This window comes from Geotrypetes seraphini, chromosome 7, assembly GCF_902459505.1.
Source record: "Geotrypetes seraphini chromosome 7, aGeoSer1.1, whole genome shotgun sequence".
NCBI lineage: Eukaryota > Metazoa > Chordata > Amphibia > Gymnophiona > Dermophiidae > Geotrypetes > Geotrypetes seraphini.
The window spans coordinates 38,077,148-38,096,957 of NC_047090.1; the positions used below are offsets into that span (position 1 = coordinate 38,077,148).

Genomic DNA, 19,810 nt, shown 5'->3' on the forward strand with positions numbered 1-19,810 from the left:
ATTTTTTAGACCTTCTTAAGAAGCTCCAACCCGGCTTTTATATCTTTGAATTCTGCGGGTCCGCAGAGCAGGAACCAGATAATCAAATGCCAACTCACAAGTAGAGTCCAATACTACCCACAACAATGGCAGGATCACCAGTCGATTCTGATTCCATGATCATAATGACCGTGTCATTCTTTTTGAGAGATAAGGTAGATACTCATAAAGCCACTGATGTTCATTCTATATAACCACTACATTTATGACTAATTGTCCAGTTAAATCTAGCATTAATTGTGATATCTGGATTTGGATCTTACTTTTCCAGATCCTAACTCAAGGAGGGTTCTATATTCAACATTAAAAAAAAAAAAAAAAAAAAGAGACATGGAAATGCTAAGAAGTTTATTACCTCATACAGGACAGTTGTGTTCCCATGCAAAAGAGGGGCATAGCAAATGTACGAGTGTCCTACAACCCAGCCTAAATCAGAAGCTGCCCACCATACCTGAAAGCAAAACAGAAAACAGTCACACACTTAAAACGCATGGAACCATTAAGAAGCATCGCTCAGGCGGAGACGGCCGTTACCTCTCCAGGCTGAAGTCCATAAACATAAGACATTGTCCAGTTTAACATCACTGCATATCCGCCGGTCGGTCTAACAACACCCTAGGGGAAATAAAAACAGCGAAAACAAATTAGATTCTAAACAAGGAAAAATACACCTAAAATTTGCATTATACCATTCACACCCATAGTTAGACAGAGAGGGAAATTGAATATTAGGGGGAAATACCCTATTTCCCCAAAAATAAGCCCTACCCTGAAAATAAGCCCTAGAGTTCCCTCTCTCCCTCCCAACCCTTTGTGCACCAGAACACCACCGACTGCCTTACCTCTGAAACCTCAAAACCAATCGCAGCACTCTGAATGGGCTGCTTTGTGGCCTTCCCCGCCGGGGCTTTCCCTATGTCGTGTCACTGATGATGTCATCAGTGATGTTGGTAGTGTTCTGGTGCACAAAGGGATGGGAGCGATAGGAAAAACATGGCAAGTGTCAAGGGTAGATACCGTGTTTCCCCCAAAAATAAGCCCTAGTGCATTTTTTGGAGCATAAATTAATATAAGACCCTGTCTTATTTGGGGGGGAAAACGGTATATTTTTAAAATGTCTCTTAACACTGCAGATGTCAGATTTATATTTTCACTGTTTTTAAACAGATCGACTCTTTTTGTAAGACGCTATGAATTGTAAGGCTTACAGCAGTGTCTTGCAAACTTTCCGGCTGGTGGCACACTAAATTCAGTGTCCCGGCCGGAAGGCACCCGGGCATCGACGTGATGACGTCAAGCGCGTGTGTGACATCATCGCCTTGATGGCTGCACACGCGAGGAAGCCCATCTGGCTGCGACCCCACGACCCCACCGATGGAGGGATCCGGGAGGTGCAGGGAGAAGAGGAAAGACACTGGCCAGGAAGAGATTCATCTGCGCCGGCTGACTTCCTTACAGGACGTGCCTCTCGCCAGCAGCCGGCATGGACGACTCTCCTCCTCGCCAGTGTGTTGCAGCACACCAGAAATCTCAGGAGGCACACAGTTTGCGATACATTAGAGGGTTATAAATAAAGTTTTATGTTATGTGTAAGAATGCAAGCACAAGAGGATATGATTAAAAAGCCTCCCTCTAAAAGTCGTCTGTCTCCTGGGGTTATGGACTTTCTTATTGGAGTATTGCAAAAAATCACTACCTTTAAGCAGACCACCAAGTCGCGAAAACTTCACCAAGGCTGTGTATGGCTTGGAGCAGATATAAATGCCAAAAAGTTAAAACTTCAAGGTATTTGTATATTCTGATTTTAAAATAAGGAATGCAGGTACTCAGCATCAAGGTCCATCAAGCCCAGTATCCTGTTTCCAACAGAGGCCAACCCAGATCACCAGTACCAGGCAATATATCAAAAGAGTAAAACAGATTTAATGCTGCTTTTCCTAGAAATAAGCAGTGCATCTTAATAAAGGCTTATGGATTTTTCTTAGGAAATTATCCAAACCTTTTTTTTAATACCCTGCTAAGCTAACTTCTTTTAAAGAATTAGCAATCATAAGGAGCTGCAGTGGGAATCAAACCCTGGGTCCCTTTATTCCAAGGTCACTGCCCCAACCACTATATCAAGCTTCACATGTGACCGACAACAACAGGCTTCCTTTATAGGTTATAATTTACAGTTTATTCAAAGTTTGATGCACCAACATTTGGAAATGCTTTTATGGTGGTATAAAATATTAAATTTATAAATTGAAAATAAATGTTACAGTTAAGAAAAGTAGCAGCTATGTATTTTATGCCCTTGTTGAGTTCTGTTATTACCCCACCCCCATCCATTTGTAGGTCCTTCTGAAATACTGTATTTCAAAATCTCTCTTGATTCTGGACACTTTTCTTTTTTTCTAATGTAGGGGCTCCAGTAATGGAATGGAGCCAAAGGAAGCAGGTTAAAATTGGGTTTATTTCAACATCATCTCTGGGCCAACATATTTAGTTATCTTTGTTGAATCGTATTAAATTTACTTATTAATAATGACATAGCAGCTCTTGGGTATTCCATCCTTGATGTGTACTTGTTTGTAATAACTGGAATGTAAACTGCTTTGTACTAGTTCCTCAATTTCCCTTAGTGTGTTTTCATGTATAATTGAAAATATTTCAATAAAACAAAATTTTATAAAAATCTCTCTTGATTCAATCAATCTCCAATTACATCCAAGAACAAAGATGGCTTGAGATCTTCTTAAATGCCTGATAAGATGACTGAAGTCCTGGCAAATTTAGCAGGTTATTCCACTAGACAGAAAATATACCGGAATGAGGGTATCACAGGATGATTCTGCTGGATAGATGTCAAAGCTCCGGACAAAGAGTAAGGTAAGAGAGAAAGGGGCTGCGTAAGGGATCAATCACTAGACACACAATCATATACAGTGGAACCTTGGTTTACGAGCATAATTCGTTCCAGAAGCATGCTCGTAAACCAAATTGCTCGTATATCAAAGCGAGTTTCCCCATAGAAAGTAAGGAGAGAGAGCGGGAACTCAAAGGCCTTGAGCATGCGCAGATGCTCAAGGCCCAGCAAAAAGGACTGCAGATCTTCGAGCACCGGCACCGGCATGTCCTGTGCGTTGGTGCCGGGTGCCAGATGGAGGGTAAGCAAAGTGTTCGGGTGGGTGTGGGGGGGTGCTGGATCGCGGGGGGGGGGGGGGTGACGGATCACGGGGGGAGGCGCTCGTACATCGAGGCAAGCTCGGTTTGCGAGGCACCAATTTTGCGAATGTTTTGCTCGTCTTGCAAAACACTCGCAAACCGGTGCACTCGTAAACCAAGGTACCACTGTACACAAAAAGCAAGAAGGATGCTAGGGTGAATAGGGAGAGGTATGGCCAGTAGAAAAAAGGGAGGTATTGATGCCCCTGTATAAGACTCTGGTGAGACCTCATTTAGAATACTGTGTGCAATTCTGGAGGCCGCACCTTCAAAAAGATATCAAAAGGATGGAGTCGGTCCAGAGGAAGTCTACTAAAATGGTACGTGGCCTCCGTCATAAGGCGTTTAGGGACAGACTTAAAGATCTCAATCTGTATACTTTGGAGGAAAGGCGGGAGAGGGGACATATGATAGAAATGTTTAAATACCTATGTGATGTTAATGCGCGTGAGTCAAGTCTCTTTCATTTGAAAGGAAGCTCTAGAATGAGAGGGCATAGGATGAAGTTAAGAGGTGTCAAGTTTCAAGTTTATTTAAAAATTTGATTTTGATCGCAAAATCATAATCCAATGTAATTTACAAATAACAATAAAATCGGGGTAAAAAAGAAAAACACATTGATTAAACCAGACAGTTAATACAACTTTTGACCAACCAAACACAACAGGGAAAAAAAAAAAAGATTAAATACAATTTGTAAACCAAATAAAAAGGGCATAGGTAATGAAACAATAGGATGGGAAAAGGTTACCCGCTCAATTTTCACTTAACAGCATTATTAGTCCACTAAAGAGTATCCTGATTATATAGAACTAGTCTTTAATCCCGCTACATTAACGGGTGCTAGAATAGATGTGTCTGTCTCTCTGTGTTTCTTTATCTCGCTCTCCTTGGCCGCTGTCTGTGTCCTTCTGTCTTCCCCCCCCCAACCCTCCCGAGCAAAGCTGTCTGCCCCCCAGCAAATACCTCCCCCCACAGCAGCCCCCTTTCCTCTCCCTAACTGTCTCTCCATGGCCCTCTTCTGCCTTCCCCCCCCCCAGAACAAAGCTGATTGCCCCAAGCACACCCCTCCCTCAAAGCAGCCCCCTTTCCCTCTCCCTGTCTCTCCATGGCCCTTCTGTTTTCCCCCCCAGAGCAAAGTTGTTTGCCCCAAGCACACCCCTCCCCCCAAAACAGCCCCCTTTCCCTCTCCCTGTCTCTCCATGGCCCCTTCTGTCACCCCCAGCACACCCCTCCCCCCCAAAGCAGCCCCCTTTCCCTCTCGCTGTCTCTCCATGGCCCCTTCTGTCTCCCCCCAGCACACCTCTCCCCCCAAAGCAGCCCCCTTTCCCTGTCCTAAGGGGATCAATTCTTACCCTCCCTCCATCCCGGCGTCTTCTGGCCTGCTCCTCTTCAAAGCAGCCTGCGATCGTGGTGGCCGGCTTTAGTGAACCTCGCGGGCCGCTCTTCAACTCAGTAACACGTTCCCTTTGACGCAATCCCGTGCATCAGAGGGAACATGCTACTGAGGTTGGAGAGCGGCCTGCGAGGTTCTTTAAAGCCGGCCACAATCGCAGGCTGCTCTGAAGAGGAGGATCAGCGGTGGCAGCAGTGAGCGAGGGCAGGAGGTGTGTTCCCTGCCGAAGACACGGGCAGGGAGAGAGCTTGCCTGCGCTTCCAGTTGGTGAGTGAGGGCGGGAGGAGGGGAGTGGCCAGAATGTTCCCTGCCACCGGGTTCTAAAATGGAACATGGCCACGGATCACACACCACAGCGCCTGTAAGGTTTTATTATATAAGATTCAAATAATTCAGTTAAAGGCATCCTTAAAAAGCCAGCTTTTCAGGAGACCTTTGAACTTACTAAGTAATTTTTCTTCCCTTATATTGATTGGGAGCGAATTCCAAATTTGAGAGGCCATGACAGAAAAGATCGTGTCCCTCCTTGAATAAATGAGTCTCTGGAGTAATCTAAGGAAATACTTTTTTAAAGAAAGGGTGGTAGATGCGTGGAACAGTCTCCTGGAAAAGATGGTGGAAACAGAGACTGTGTCTGAATTCAAGAGGGCCTGTGATAGGCACGTGGGATCTCTCGGAGAGAGAAAGAGAGAATGCTTACTATGGATGGGCAGATTAGATGGGCCTTTCTACGTTTCAAATGCAGATCCCATCGCAAGTACTGAAACAGAGGCAACAGTACCAATCCTGAAGCCAAACAGCTATCTCGTCGTGCTCTATTTGACTACTTGCTGTGGAATCCGCATTCGATTAGCCGTTGGTGTATTTGATTGTGCATCCAGTTAACTGACCCCTGATGCAGGCAGATTCACCGAAACATGGCCCGTGTCGGTCTTAATAAATCAAATTTGATGGGCTGGACTTGGGAGGCCCTTTGTGCTTTTCTTTTTTCATTTACAAAGCTCACCTTGGGTGATCCTGTCGTCCCCGACGTATACAGGATGTAAAGCGGATGCTCAGAAGAAACGGGGACACAGTCATGAGGTTTGGCATTTGCAGTCTCTTCATTCCAATCAAGGTCACGGCCTGGGACCAGCGGAAGAGTTTCCTAAACCAAAGTTAACAAGCAGTTGCACGCTGAAAGCTGAACAAGTGGAGAATATAATGACCCCAATTCAAATTGTGTGACCGACATCTACTGATAACAGCGATCTTTCAATTGCTTTCTTTAGAGGAACATTAAGATTAGCAGATACGAGAAGCCCCTTTTCAGTGGGCAAGTTTAAGTCATCTATGACTAGCTCTTGAAAGAGTATTATAGCTTTTAAAAGCATCAGATTATCCCCTTGAAAAATTATCACTTGAAACCTGTAACTGGAAGAGGACTTTTATTCTGTTCCATTCACTTGCTGTGTTCCTTACAAACCCTTCACAGGCTTTACTGCTCCTTTTAGCCTGTTTCAGTTTAAAAAGTTGTCCCTGATTCAGTGAACCCTACGTATAGAGGCCCTTTTACTAAAAGGCATTAGAATCTGGGCTTAGCGTCTGTGCCAAGCCCAGAGTTAACATGGTGGCATTTGGATTTATTTTTCATTTTTTGCAGATCCCATGCTACGCTTTCCATTAACACATAGGACTTGCAAAAAAATTAACATGAAGGTTTTCACGAGTTTAGCAACGATCGCTGCTAACCGGCCACTGCTAACTGACCCGATTCACAAAATGGCCCACTGCGTGTTTTTCCCCTCGATCACCCATTTTCCAATCCGGCCATGCAAATTTGTAAAACCCCATGCAAAATAGCCATGCGATTGATTCACTAACATTTGGTTGGCTATTTTGCATCGGGTTTTAGGATCCTAAAACCCGACTGCTGTGTTACACACGCAAAATATCTGTCCCATTAAAAAAAAAAAATTTAATCCCCCACCGCCACCAACGGCCCTTCCCACCGACCCACCGACTATTACGTGCCCTCTCTCCTCCCCCTCTTACTGTGACACCACACACTCACCCACCCCCCACCCAAATATGATAGGAGGGATGGCTACTCCCTCCTACCATTGCCCCCCCAGCGCACTGAACTGATATGGCAGGAAGGATGCCCACTCCCTCCTGCCATCTCCCCCCCCCGCCCCAGGGTCAGGTCGGCGTCCCCACCCCGTATCTTTAAGTCGGGAGCAGGTGGTGTGATCAGTCCCTCCTGCTCCTCCGCTGGCCGTTCTCTGCGCAATGCGGGCCTTAGCCCCTCCCTGGTGCATCATGTGGCTCAGGTGTATCGAGCTCCTCCCATGGGAGGGGCCTGAGGCACCTCAGTCAATCAGGGATTTCCTTAGGGAGGAGCCTAAGGAAGTCCCTGATTGGCCAAAACAAGGGAGGAGACTGATGCACTCATTTAGACAAAGAAAAACCTGGCCTAAGTGAGAGTCTCAGCAGCCATCTAAGAAGAGGCTGAGAATCGCACACCGTTGTCCTATACAGAATCGCGCATGTCTGTAGAAACAGATGCCTTATCCCCTGATTCTCTAACCGGTACCCATGTCACCGGTGCTGGTTACAGAATCACACCTGCCTGATCAAGAAAAATCCCTCCTAACAATGGTGCTTCACGGGGGGAAGGAGGGATCGTGGGCTGGCGACAGGAGGGAGTGAGCATCCCTTCTGCCAATTTGGGGGTAATTGTCAGGGGGTCCCATGCCGCAGTCGCTCAGTCAATTGTGGCAGGGGTATTCTCCTCCCCGATCAGCTGAGCAGGCAGGCCGGTAAGGGAAAGGGAATTGGGACTTGTATATCGTCTTTTTCTGGTTACACATTCAAAGTGGTTTACATACACATGTACAGGTACTTATTTTGCACCTGGGGCAATGAAGGGTTAAGTGACTTGCCCAGGGTCACAAGGAGCAGCGCTGGGATTTGATCCCACAACTTCTGGGTGCAGGGACAGCAGATCTACCACTAGGCCAGTCAAGGATGAAAAGTATTATACAGTAACGAGGGTTAACTGTATAACAGGTCACCTATGTATGAAGGTCACATAGGCAACTATGAATCTTTAAACAAGGGTAAATCAGTAATAATCACTGCTAGCTTGAAGACACGGATATTTACGTCTGCTCCTAATGAGCAAAGAATGTTCCTATGGGTGTATTTTGTACAATATACATGTCAAACTCAACTCCACCTGCCCAAACTCCGCCCCAGAGCATGCCCAGAGGTGGGTCATATAAATTTAATTGCCTTCTGGAAGCTGCTCAAACGCTTACATGAGTAATCCCTGGAGTTATATAAAAGACCTTTACATACAAAAACTCCTTCATAAAATGGCCTCTTAAAACGACAGCTACTAGGAGAATGAACAAAAAACATACCGTGTTAGAGCGATTGTAAACCAGTAGTTTTTCAGGACTGTGCTGGGACAATTCCAAAGCTTTCTCTACAAGAGGTTTGTATTCCACCCTCCTACCAGGTTCTATTCCAAACGATGCAGTGACCACAATTTTAGGCTGCAATTAAATCAAGATTATAAACACTAGAAAAAAGGTTTTAAAAAATGGAAAAAGTCCATTCTAGAGAATGACACGGGGACAAATTTTTCCCCGTCCCCGTAGGAACTCATTTTCCCATCTTGTCCAGGCGAGTTCTTTTCCTGTCCCTGCCCCATTCCTGCAAGCTCTGTCCTCATCTGCACAAGCCTCAAACATTTTGAAATCATAAATGTTCGAGGTTCGTGCAGATAAAGCAGAGCTTGCAGGAATGGGGCAGAGGCAGTGACAAATTTGTCCCTGTGTCATTCTCTAGTCCATTCCACAAAGTCTGTTTCTGCCATAAGGAAAGCATATTTAGATCTTTTCTAACATAATATACTAGAGTTTACACTGAATAAAGCTATGCTTTTTTTTTTTGCATAAAACGAATAGACCTCAAATTCTAAAATGTGCATCTCGTTGGTTTCAAACACGTTAATGATAGAGAATGTTAATGTCTTTAAAATAAAGATAAAGAGTGGTTTGAAAATATGGTAATTAAGTTAAACGACGTAGTCTCCATCGAGGGCTATACGCCGAGTCTAACGAGTTTCCAGTTTTATCATAAACTATTTTTCTTATGATACAAAAAAAAACTGGAAACTCGCTGGACTCGGCGTATAGCCCTCGATGGAGACTACGTCATTCAACTTGCTTTTTTTAACAAAACTTTTCAAACCACCCTCGTACATACCGAATATAGAAATCATATATGAATTATAGATGGGGCCTCCAGGAAGTAGCAATTTGGCTATGTGGAAGATCATTTTACAACGATGTGCCTAGTTAAGACATATTTTCATGAGGGATAGCAAAATATGCACAGCTGGTGCGGCTGTACAGGATGCAATAGAAACAAGGACACCAAGATTGCACCCTGTCCACTGCCTCTCCTGCTTGTACAGCATTTTCAATTGCTCTTCCCCACCCCTCCCCAAGCACACCCACCCACTTGACTGACACTTTGGTGGTCTAGGGCAGTGATTCCCAACCCTGTCCTGGAGGAACACCAGGCCAATCGGGTTTTCAGGCTAGCCCTAATGAATATGCATGAGAGAGATTTGCATATGATGGAAGTGATAGGCATGCAAATTTGCTTCATGCATATTCATTAGGGCTAGCCTGAAAACCCAATTGGCCTGGTGTTCCTCCAGGACAGGGTTGGGAACCACTGGTCTAGGGTAGTGTGTGTAACAGTGATCCCCCTGCACCGCAGCTTGTGCCAGTCCTGGATTCCAAAAGGCAGATATAAGTGAGCAGCAATTATTTGCCCCTTCCTCTTTCTCTGCCAGTCTCCCTATATAGTCAGGTCCTCCAGCCCCATGATGCTATGACTGCAGAGCAAACCTAGCGGCAGATAAACCTTGCTCACTGATTCCCCCTGCTGGCTGAAGGAATTCTTGAGGTGCCATGGATACCGGAGAAGATAGACAAAAGGCTTTGCCACAGCTAATAGCTCTCTGGTTCACCCTACTTTTTCTTCCTACTGTGTTCCAGCTAGCTGATGGAAAAACATCTGTGGCACACCTGGGAAATGCTAATCTCAAGGAAAAAACACAGGGCAGCTCCATTCTTAAAAGGGAAGGATGAGCTACATACCCTTAAGCAAAAAGCTAACAGGAATGTGCTATTTGTTCTCTATTTCTTTAAAATGTACCCACTGAATTTATTTTCAAAATAAAGTTGAATGCTTAGCAAATGGCAAGTAGAGCAGGCTGACATGACTCTGAAAGATTCTGTTTCTAGGTCATAAAGTTTAATAAATCAAGCTTTGCCCTCTACGTCGATCCCTGTACCTACAGAAGCAGCCGTGTAGGAGGCGCTGTCCTACTGCTACACAGGGACCAGGATCCAGTGGTTCAGAGACAATAGCTATAACATCATTTGTGATGTCATAGCCAATATGATCCAATCAGAGCTGAAGGTGAGCAATCTCCAAGTCTTGCTAATTTGGCTGTTAACTGCAGCCATGAGGAATTAAGGATAATCTGCTTGAAGAGTCTCAGAAAAGGGCATGTGTTTTATTTTATTTTTTTTTTTTACAAAAGGCATTCCTCGCATCCACCTCTGAAATATAATCTCCATGCTGCTTTTAAGAGATCCTGTGCCCAAACCCCCTTTTCCTCAGAAATTTGATTATGCTGCAATTAGGATGCTACATGAGATCTCACCCAACCTTCAGGAGCCTACCAACCTTCTGGTATTGTCCTTTTGCTATTCCAAAATTAAAAGAAAATATTCACTTTTTTTTTGCAATAAACAGTCCTCAGATGACTTCTAAGCTGCATGTCTGATATGCTATAGACAAAACATTCTCCAATTACCCACATCTCAAAGAGAACACTATAAATAACCTACAACATCCAGTATGACCTCTGCACCACTCAGAAATGTGATGACAGCTGCCCCTACTTGAAACTGCTAGCAACTTCTTATGCAAACATAGGTCTTGGTGCATGTTCATATCTATTGTTAATATACTGAATCCGATAAGCAAATAATATACACACCAAACACTTCAACTTTTACTGCATCACTTAGCACTTTAAAAAGATTATTTTAACATGAAAATTGGTTTGTATGTTTGAAACCTCATTTTGCATAGTTCATCGAGAAACTAAGACATCTGGGGTAGAGAATGACACGGGGCCAAATTTGACCCCCATCCTCGCAGGAACTCAGTTTCCCCGTCCTGTCCCTGTGAGTTTTGTCCCTGTCCCATTCCTGTAAGCTCTGCCTTAACCACACACACCTCGAACACTTATGGTTTTACAGTGTTTGAGGCTTGTGCAGATGAGGACAAAGCTTGCAGGAACGGGCGGGGAACGGGACGGGAAAACGAGTTCCTGTGGGAACGGGGAAAAATTGGTCCCCCGTGTCTTTGTCTAATCCAGGGCAAGATGTGCTCAGTACTCCTGTGTTATACAATAGGCTTTGCTAAAGACAGAGCCACTTGTAGCAAATGTATATGGATGATCAGGCACACACATGAATGTGACAGCATGTGCAGTGGGAGCAGTAATTAAAAAGGTGAATTGCGAGCTCGAACTAGCATTGCTGAAAAACAGTAACAAATGTATACTGAATGTCATTCTTTTCCTTTCTAAAAGGAGATCAGCAATCTTTGGCACAAATCAGCTTGTAATTCTAGATACTCTTCGGGTTCTGTTACCTTAAGTATTTGCAGAGACCTCTAGTGTCTCTAATAGAGTAATGGACTTTGGCTTTTGCATGCCCCCACAGCTTCTGGAAACAATGGAGGTCGCTCTTTTGTCCAATGATTAACAGCAGTAGGAGGAGATACATTATGGAGAAAATTATGGAGGGATTGGTTCACACCCAACTGATGGGTTATCTTGATCAATTCTCTCTCCTCCGTGAAACTCAATCTGGTTTTAGGCCATTATTCAGTACGGAGACAGTAATTGCGGCTATCTTAGATAATTTGCACCTACTGTTTAGTAAAGGCCTTAATGCCCTGATAATGCAATTCGATATGAGTTCTGCCTTTGATATAGTGGACCACATGAAACTGCTGCAATGCCTAGATGCCATTGGTATCTGGGATAAGGTGCTGAACTGTTTCCGTGGCTTCCTTATATCCCGCACCTATCAGGTTCGTTTTAATTATGAGCTTTCCAACACCTGGAGCAATCCATCCGGTGTGCCCCAAGGCTCTCCACTATCCCCATTGCTCTTCAACGTCTACATGTCCTCACTGGGCACGAAGCTAACCCAGCTGAGGATAAAACTATTTAGTTATGCAGATGATTTTACGATTATCATCCCATTCACCAATTCTATCTCCGAAACTATTCCCAAAGCTTCAGAAGCTATAAACATGATGGAACAATGGATGACAAACTTTAGTCTCAAACTTAATTCAGATAAAACTACTTTTTTCATTGCTTCACCACATCCACTTGACATTAAATCACCCCTCTGTATCAATAACCTTAGTTACCCTATCCAGCCCTCCATAAAGATACCAGGTGTAACTCTGGATCAATGCCTAACCATGAAATACCAAGTAGATTCCTTAATCAGAAAGGGATTTTTCACTCTCTGGAAACTCAGATCCCTTAAAGCTTATTTTGTTACATCGGTTTTTAGAATCCTAGTCCAATCCCTCGTACTAAGCCTGCTTGACTACTGTAACATCGCCTATTTGGCAATTTCCCCAAAAAATATGCGACGCCTACAACTGTTGCAGAATGCGGCAGTCAGACTAATCTTTGGACTAAAAAAATTTGACCACGTGACACCCTACTACTGGCAGCTACATTGGCTGCCGATGAAGGCACGCGTAAAGTTCAGATTTGCCTGTTTCTGCTTTAAAGCATTACACGGACTTGCCCCCAAATACATTACTGACCTTTTCTCCTTCTCAACCAACAGACACAAGAGAAGTTCACATTCCAACTTCATTTCCCCCCCAGTGAGAGGTTGCAAACTGAAAAAACACCATGAATTCCTTCTCTCACACCAAACAGCATCATGGGGTAAAGACCTAGAACAATTACTTTCGCCCTCTACTTATGAGGAATTTAGGAAACGTCTAAAAACACACCTGTTCCTAAAACATCTTGACAACTGATCCACTTATCTCTTTCCTCTCAATAGCGACCTACTGTCCTTTTGATCACTTTTCTCCTCAACAATGAATTTCCTGTCTAATTACTTCTCTTTCTTCTTCCCCTCTTGAAGTCAGTCAATTTGTACCTTTGCTTAATCTTTTGTAAACCGCATAGAACTTCACGGTATTGCGGTATATAAGCTGTTATTATTATTATTATTATTATTACATCTCGAAGCGAAACTATGCTGGTACAAATACCCAGCCCAATTTGTGTTCCTGCTTCCCTGGTCATTGCATAATTAAGCAAATGTCAGAGGGTCTCTGGATGGCCCAGCCGACACATCTGGAGAGAGGAGGAGTAGGAAGCAGTGCCAGAACTGATTGAGCTGTTGCTCTTGCCTCAGGTGGTGGTCGGAAGAAACTGTGTTAGAAAATCAGTTTTGCTTTGACTCTATCCATAAATACCACATTTCCCCGAAAATAAGACCTACCCCAAAAATAAGCCCTAGCATGATTTTCAGGATAAATCCTAATATAAGCCCTGGTTAAGATCCCTCCCTCCCATTCCTTTTGTGCACCGGAACCCCACCGACCCTCCCGTGTAAAACCTATCCCTCCCTCCCATCTCTTTGTGCACCAGAACACCACCAATCGCCTTACATACCTCCGAAGCCTCAAAACCGGTGGCTGCGCTCTGAAGGGGCTGCTTCGCGGCCTTCCCTTTGCCACATCACTGATGATGTCATCAGTGATGCAGCAGAGGGAAGGCCCTAGAGGGGCGTTTTTTAGAGCATAAATTAATATAAGACCCTGCCTTATTTTCAGGGAAACACGGTAGTTGTTCCTCTTTCTTAAAAGCCCTAGTAAACCCCTTTGATTCAGATCAAACATTCTGGCCTGGACTGAGCTATTGTATGCCAGAGGAGTCTTAACAGCCACTCAGCCAAAGCTAGGCCCAGCACCTAATGCTTACTTGGGTGAATAAAGGGTTGCATAAGTATCCTAGAAAATGGAATCCTGGAATCATTGAGCTTCCTAGTAAATCTGGTCATTATTAATGAATGCGTTAAGATGTTCAGGAAACACAATGGAGTCAGAAACTAATGCAGTTTCATTATCTTTCCCCAAGAATACAAAATGAGTTCAATTACTTATGTGGTACTTTTGTGCAAACAACAATTCTAAATTAGACACAAAATGCAAAGTACTTTTTCAATAATCCTTAACGCAACTCGTTCTCACAAGGAGCAGACAACATTAATCGTTTGTTACATGAAAATTGCAAATAGTTTTAAAAGCATCAACTGAGGAATGTTTCCTTTTGTTCAATAATCTCACACAAGAAAACTGGCAAAGAAATTGCTGCCAGAGTTCTCGATGCCATTAAGGAATTTCAGTTAGATTTTCAATTCTGTATTGGCCAAGCCTACGACAATGGATCCATGTGTCCAACATTCCACACTATTTAGCCAGCCAGGAACAACTCCTGACTGGCTAAATAGTACTAAGTAGGGTAACTGATTATACTCGGTGAGAAATAGCCTGCTATCTCTCGCTTAATATCCCAGTCAGTGACTAGCTAAGTCACAAGCTATGTCACACAACATAGCCAACAAATATTGATGCTGACTGGCTAAATCTGGAAGCCAGACAGACCCATCTAACTAGCAGGTCTATCTTTGGCCACGAAGACATAGCTAGTCAGTTGATGAATACAAGGTGTGATCAAAAATATGGTGAATGTTTAAATTTTAAAAAAAATTATTATAGTAAAAGACATATTGCCATTAATCCCCCCTCAAAATATTTCCCCTTGCTTCGAACATACTTATCCCATCATTCTTGCCACTTTCTGATGTAGTTCTGGAAGTCCTCTTTCGTGAGTGTCTTTAATTGTGCCATCATGGCTGCCTCGACGTCTTGAATCGATTCAAAACTTTTATCTTTCATGGTCATTTTAACTTTGGTGGAGAGCCAGAAGTCGCACGGTACAAGATCCGGTGAATAGGGACACACCATAATGTTTTTATTTGACAGAAATTGCTGTACCAGAAGCGATGTGCAATACAGAGCATCGCCATGATGGAGGATGAAACCATTTGCCAATTTCTCAGGTCGTTTTCTACTAACATCATTTCTTAAACACTCCAATAAGCCCTTATAAGAGATGTTCAGCTCCTCAGAAATTTTCTTAACAGTCAAAATCGCCTGTTTGATTAATTTTATGTCAATGCATTGTTTGTGATCCATACACCTTCTCTCAACAATAGCTCACAACTGACTGACTGCACCGAACAAGTTGAAGCTTGTCATACACTGTTACTAAGGTTCGACTCACCAGTTCCCGTATTGAAGATTCCTGCCTTTCCGGGCGCCAAGGCAGAAGAGAGCGGTCATCCCTCCTACTGATGCTCTTTGTATGGGAGGGAGTCTGGGTGGCCATAATCTTCATGGGGGGAGGTCGGGAGAATGGGGGGGGATCCAGGTGGCCGAGGCGGGAAGGAGTGGACATCCATCCTGCCAATATTCACGGAGGGGGGTCAGGAAGTCTAGGGGTCCATGGCTGAGGCCAAGAGGGGTGTGCATAAAACACACCTTTAATACGCACATATGTGGAAGATCTGTCAATAACACAGGTACTGACAGGTCTATATACCTGTTGGTAATTTCACGTCGTTAGAAGTCAGCGCTAGATTTTGTGCATCCCTAAGTGATGTTAGGGCATCGGTTGGAGTGCTTGTTTTAATATTAATGACCTCGTTTTAATACCGAGTTCATATGCATAGAAGAGCTGGAGGCTGCAACGAACACACAGAAAAGCCCACGGTAAGTCACTGAGTGCATCAAGCAGTAAATTATTCTTACACTAAAACCAGTTCAAACTGATTTAGCAGCGATCGTTAAAACGCACAGTGAGTTTAGTGCCTTCAGACCCAAATAGTCATAGAAACGTAGGAAATTGCTACTCTGGCACCTGCACACTAAAACCAACCATCTTTGTCGCCATTACCCTAACAGACTACTGGTTGACTCTTGCCCTCTTTCTGGCTTTTAGAAAAAACTTTAGCCAGCGCTCCCCCTCCCTCCTGATTCCTGATGCTCACAAATTTCCCACCACCTCCCTTGTCCAGGAAGAGTATACCTAAGCTTGGTAAATTTTATTAACCTCCTTCTTACCAAAGTGCAGGTTGCACTGAGATGCAGAATTTGGGAGGACACTCATGAGATCAAGATACAGAAGATAATTAACAGCATAGGAGAAGAGGAGTTAACTAATGGTTAGAGCAGTACCAAATTGCACTACAGGATTTCATGATCTTGGGCAGGTCATTTAACCCTCTACTGACGGAGGTACAAACTTAGATTCAGGGCTGGATTTAAGTATAAGTGAGCTACAGTTTAGGGCTACATATTTAAAAAAAATGCACTTATAAAATTTATATATATGTTATTATTGTTATCAATTATTGTTGGTTGGTTTTAATATTTATCATCTATTAAACCTAGAATGTACTTCCTATTTAATCAAGGGAGCCTCTTAAATGTTTCAGTTTTGGGGACACAATCCTTTAAAATTCTATAAATAGTGTGCAAAGTTAGACAATTGGGCATGCAATTATAGAAAAGGGCCATTTACTTGTGGCGGTATAACAAATCTATGAAATAAACATATAAGACTCTCACAATTCAAACATGAACCTGCATAAAACAAAACAAAAAACTCACAAGATTTATCATAAAGTGTCTGTATATATGGAACGAAAAGGGCGAACAGAAAGCAATGTTACTTACCGTAACAGTTGTTAACAGGGACAGCAGGCAGCTATTCTCACTAGTGGGTGACATCATCCAACGGAGCCCCGATGCGGACATCTCACAAGCATACTTGCTTGTAGAAACTTTTAGAAGTTTCGAGTTGCCCACACCGCGCATGCGCGAGTGCCTTCCCGCCCGATGCACCGGGCGCATCTCCTCAGTTCAGATAGCTAGCAGATAAGCCAACCCAGGGGAGGTGGGTGGGACGTGAGAATAGCTGCCTGCTGTCCCTGGATAACAACTGTTATGGTAAGTAACATTGCTTTATCCCAGGACAAGCAGGCAGGTATTCTCACTAGTGGGTGACCTCCAAGCTAACCACAATGGGATGGTGGGAGAGTTGGCAACTTAGGAGAATAAATTTTGTAACACTGTTTGGCCAAACTGTCCATCCCGTCTGGAGAAGGTATCCAGACAATAGTGTGAGGTGAAGGTATGAACCGAGGACCAAGTGGCAGCTTTACAAATCTCCTCAATCGGTGTTGATCTGAGGAAAGCTACAGAGGCTGCCATTGCTCTGACCTTATGGGCTGTGACTTTACTGTGAAGGAGTAATCCAGCCTGGGCATAGCAGAAAGAGATACAAGCCGCCATCCAGTTGGAGATGGTGTGCTTAGAGATAGGGCGTCCCAACTTGTTCGGATCGAAGGAGATGAAAAGTTAAGGAGCAGTCCTGTTAGGCTTGGTAGAAAGCCAAAGCACGCTTACAGTCCAGAGTGTGAAGAGATGATTCTCCAGGATGAGAATGCGGCTTCGGAAAAAACACAGGAAGAACAATGGATTGATTCAGATGAAATTCCGAGACCACCTTGGGGAGGAATTTAGGATGAGTGTGAAGGACCACCTTGTCATGATGAAACACTGTAAAGGGCGGATACGCAACCAATGCTTGAAGTTCACTCACTCGACGGGCAGAAGTGAGTCCAATGAGAAGCACCACTTTCCAAGTGAGAAATTTCAGAGGAGCCTTATTAAGAGGTTCAAATGGAAGCTTCATAAGTTGAGAAAGAACAACATTGAGGTCCCAAACCACTGGAGGCGGTTTGAGGGGGGGGGATTGACATGGAATAGTCCTTTCATGAATCTGGAAACCACTGGATGTGCAGAAAGAGGTTTCCCCTGAAGAGGCTGGTGGAAAGCAGCAATTGCACTAAGATGGACTCTGATCGATGTAGACTTGAGACCAGAATGAGAAAGTTGCAAAAGGTAGTCCAAAACAGAGGACAAGGAGGCATGTTGAGGTTCCTTGTGATAAGAAAAACACCAAGTAGAGAATCTAGTCCATTTCTGGGAATAGCATTGTCTAGTAGCAGGCTTCCTCGAAGCTTCCAAAACAACCCGCACAGCTGGTGAAAACTGAAGGGAAGTTACGCTGAGAGGAACCAAGCTGTCAGGTGTAGCGACTGCAGGTTGGGATGAAGCAGAGATCCCTGATGCTGTGTAAGCAGAGATGGAAACACTGGCAGAAGGAAGGGCTCCCTGCAGCTGAGTTGCAGAAGGAGGGAGTACCAAGGTTGTCTGGGCCACCGAGGAGCAATCAGAATCATGGTGGCCCGGTCGGACTTGAGCTTGACCAGAGTCTTTTGAATGAGAGGAAAAGGAGGAAACGCATACAGAAAGAGATTCCCCTAGTCCAGAAGAAAAGCATCTGCCTCGAGACGATGAGGGCTGTAGATCCTGGAGCAGAACTGAGGCAGTTTGAAGTTGTAGGGAGCTGCAAAGAGGTCTATCTGAGGCGTTCCCCACAGGGAGAAGATTTGATGAAGGGGCATGGAATGGAGTGTCCATTCGTGAGGCTGGAGAAGACGACTCAAGTTGTCTGCCCCCTGAATGTAGACAGCTTTGAGGAAGGCATTGTGGCGAATCGCCCAATCCCAAACTTTCAGAGCTTCCTAACAGAGGGAGGCCGATCCCGTGCCTCCCTGCTTGTTGACATAATACATGGCGATCTGATTGTCCGTACGAATGAGGACCACCATGTCGTGAAGCAGATGCTGAAAAGCAGTGAGAGCATTGAAAATCGCCCTGTGTTCCAGGAGATTGATATGGCACAGACGATCCGCATTCGTCCAATAGCCCTGGGTGCGGAGACCGTCCAGATGAGCCCCCCAAGCATAGTTCGAAGAGTCGGTCGTGAGGACTTTCTGATGGGTAGGCATGTGAAACAGCAAACCTCTGGAAAGATTGGAAGAGAGCATCCACCAGCGAAGCGACTGCAGCAGAGCAGGATTGACATGAATGTGACAAGTCAGAGGGTCGGAGATCTGCGACCATTGAGAAGCCAGGGTCCACTGAGGAATCCGCAGGTGAAGTCTGGCAAAAGGAGTCACGTGAACCAAAGAGGCCATGTGTCCCAGGAGCACCATCATGTGTCTCGCCGAGATGGACGGGCGAGAAGAGACCGAGTGACAAAGATGAAGAAGCGCCACCAGGCGCTGAGGAGGAAGGAACGCTCTGAGTTGAATAGTATCCAGAACAGCTCCGATGAAGGGGAGAGTCTGTGAAGGTTGAAGATGGGATTTGGGAAAGTTGATCTCGAATCCCAGACTCTATAGAAACCAGATTGTCCTCTGAGTGGCCCAGACGGCCCCCTGAGACGTGGAATCCTTGATGAGCCAGTCGTCGAGGTAGGGAAACACCTGCAGACCATGGCTCCTGAGTGCTGCGGCCACCACAACCAGGCACTTGGTGAAGACTCTGGGAGACGAAGCTAGGCCGAAAGGAAGCACTCTGTACTGAAGATGAAGGTGTCCCACCCAAAATCTGAGGTATTAACGGGAGGCCGGATGGATGGGAATATGAGTGTAGGCCTCCTTGAGATCCAGGGAGCATAACCAGTCATTCTGCTCGAGGAGGGGATAGAGAGAAGCCAGGGTCAACATGCGAAACTTCTCCCTGACCAGGAACTTGATGAGCACCCTGAGGTCCAAAATAGGACGCAGGTCGCCCGTCTTCTTCGGAACAAGGAAGTACCGGGAGTAAAAACCCTTCTTCTGTTGGTATACAGGGACCGGCTCGATGGCCCGAAGCCGGAGTAAAGCCTGAGCTTCCCAAAGAAGAAGGGGGGTCTGGGTTAAGTTGGAAGGATACTCTCTTGGAGGATGTTCCGGAGGAACATTATGGAACTGAAGAGAGTATCCCTCTCTTACGATGGAAAGGACCCAGAGGTCGGAGGTGATAGTCGTCCATCGATGGTAAAAATGATGGAGA

At 44.7% G+C, this 19,810-nt stretch overlaps 1 protein-coding gene across 4 annotated transcripts in view; it reads right to left on the minus strand.

Annotated features, from left to right (window-relative positions):
* Nucleotides 1-19,810, minus strand: part of ACSS3 (acyl-CoA synthetase short chain family member 3) — a 182,983-nt gene that overhangs the window by 82,445 nt on the left and 80,728 nt on the right. For all 4 annotated transcript variants that reach the window (XM_033951908.1, XM_033951907.1, XM_033951906.1 and 1 more), the window contains 4 exons: nucleotides 8,050-8,184; nucleotides 5,649-5,789; nucleotides 574-654; nucleotides 395-490 (listed from right to left, as the gene is read on the minus strand). In XM_033951908.1, the coding sequence (XP_033807799.1) occupies nucleotides 395-490; nucleotides 574-654; nucleotides 5,649-5,789; nucleotides 8,050-8,184 (453 nt within the window). The remainder of the gene's footprint in view (nucleotides 1-394; nucleotides 491-573; nucleotides 655-5,648; nucleotides 5,790-8,049; nucleotides 8,185-19,810) is intronic.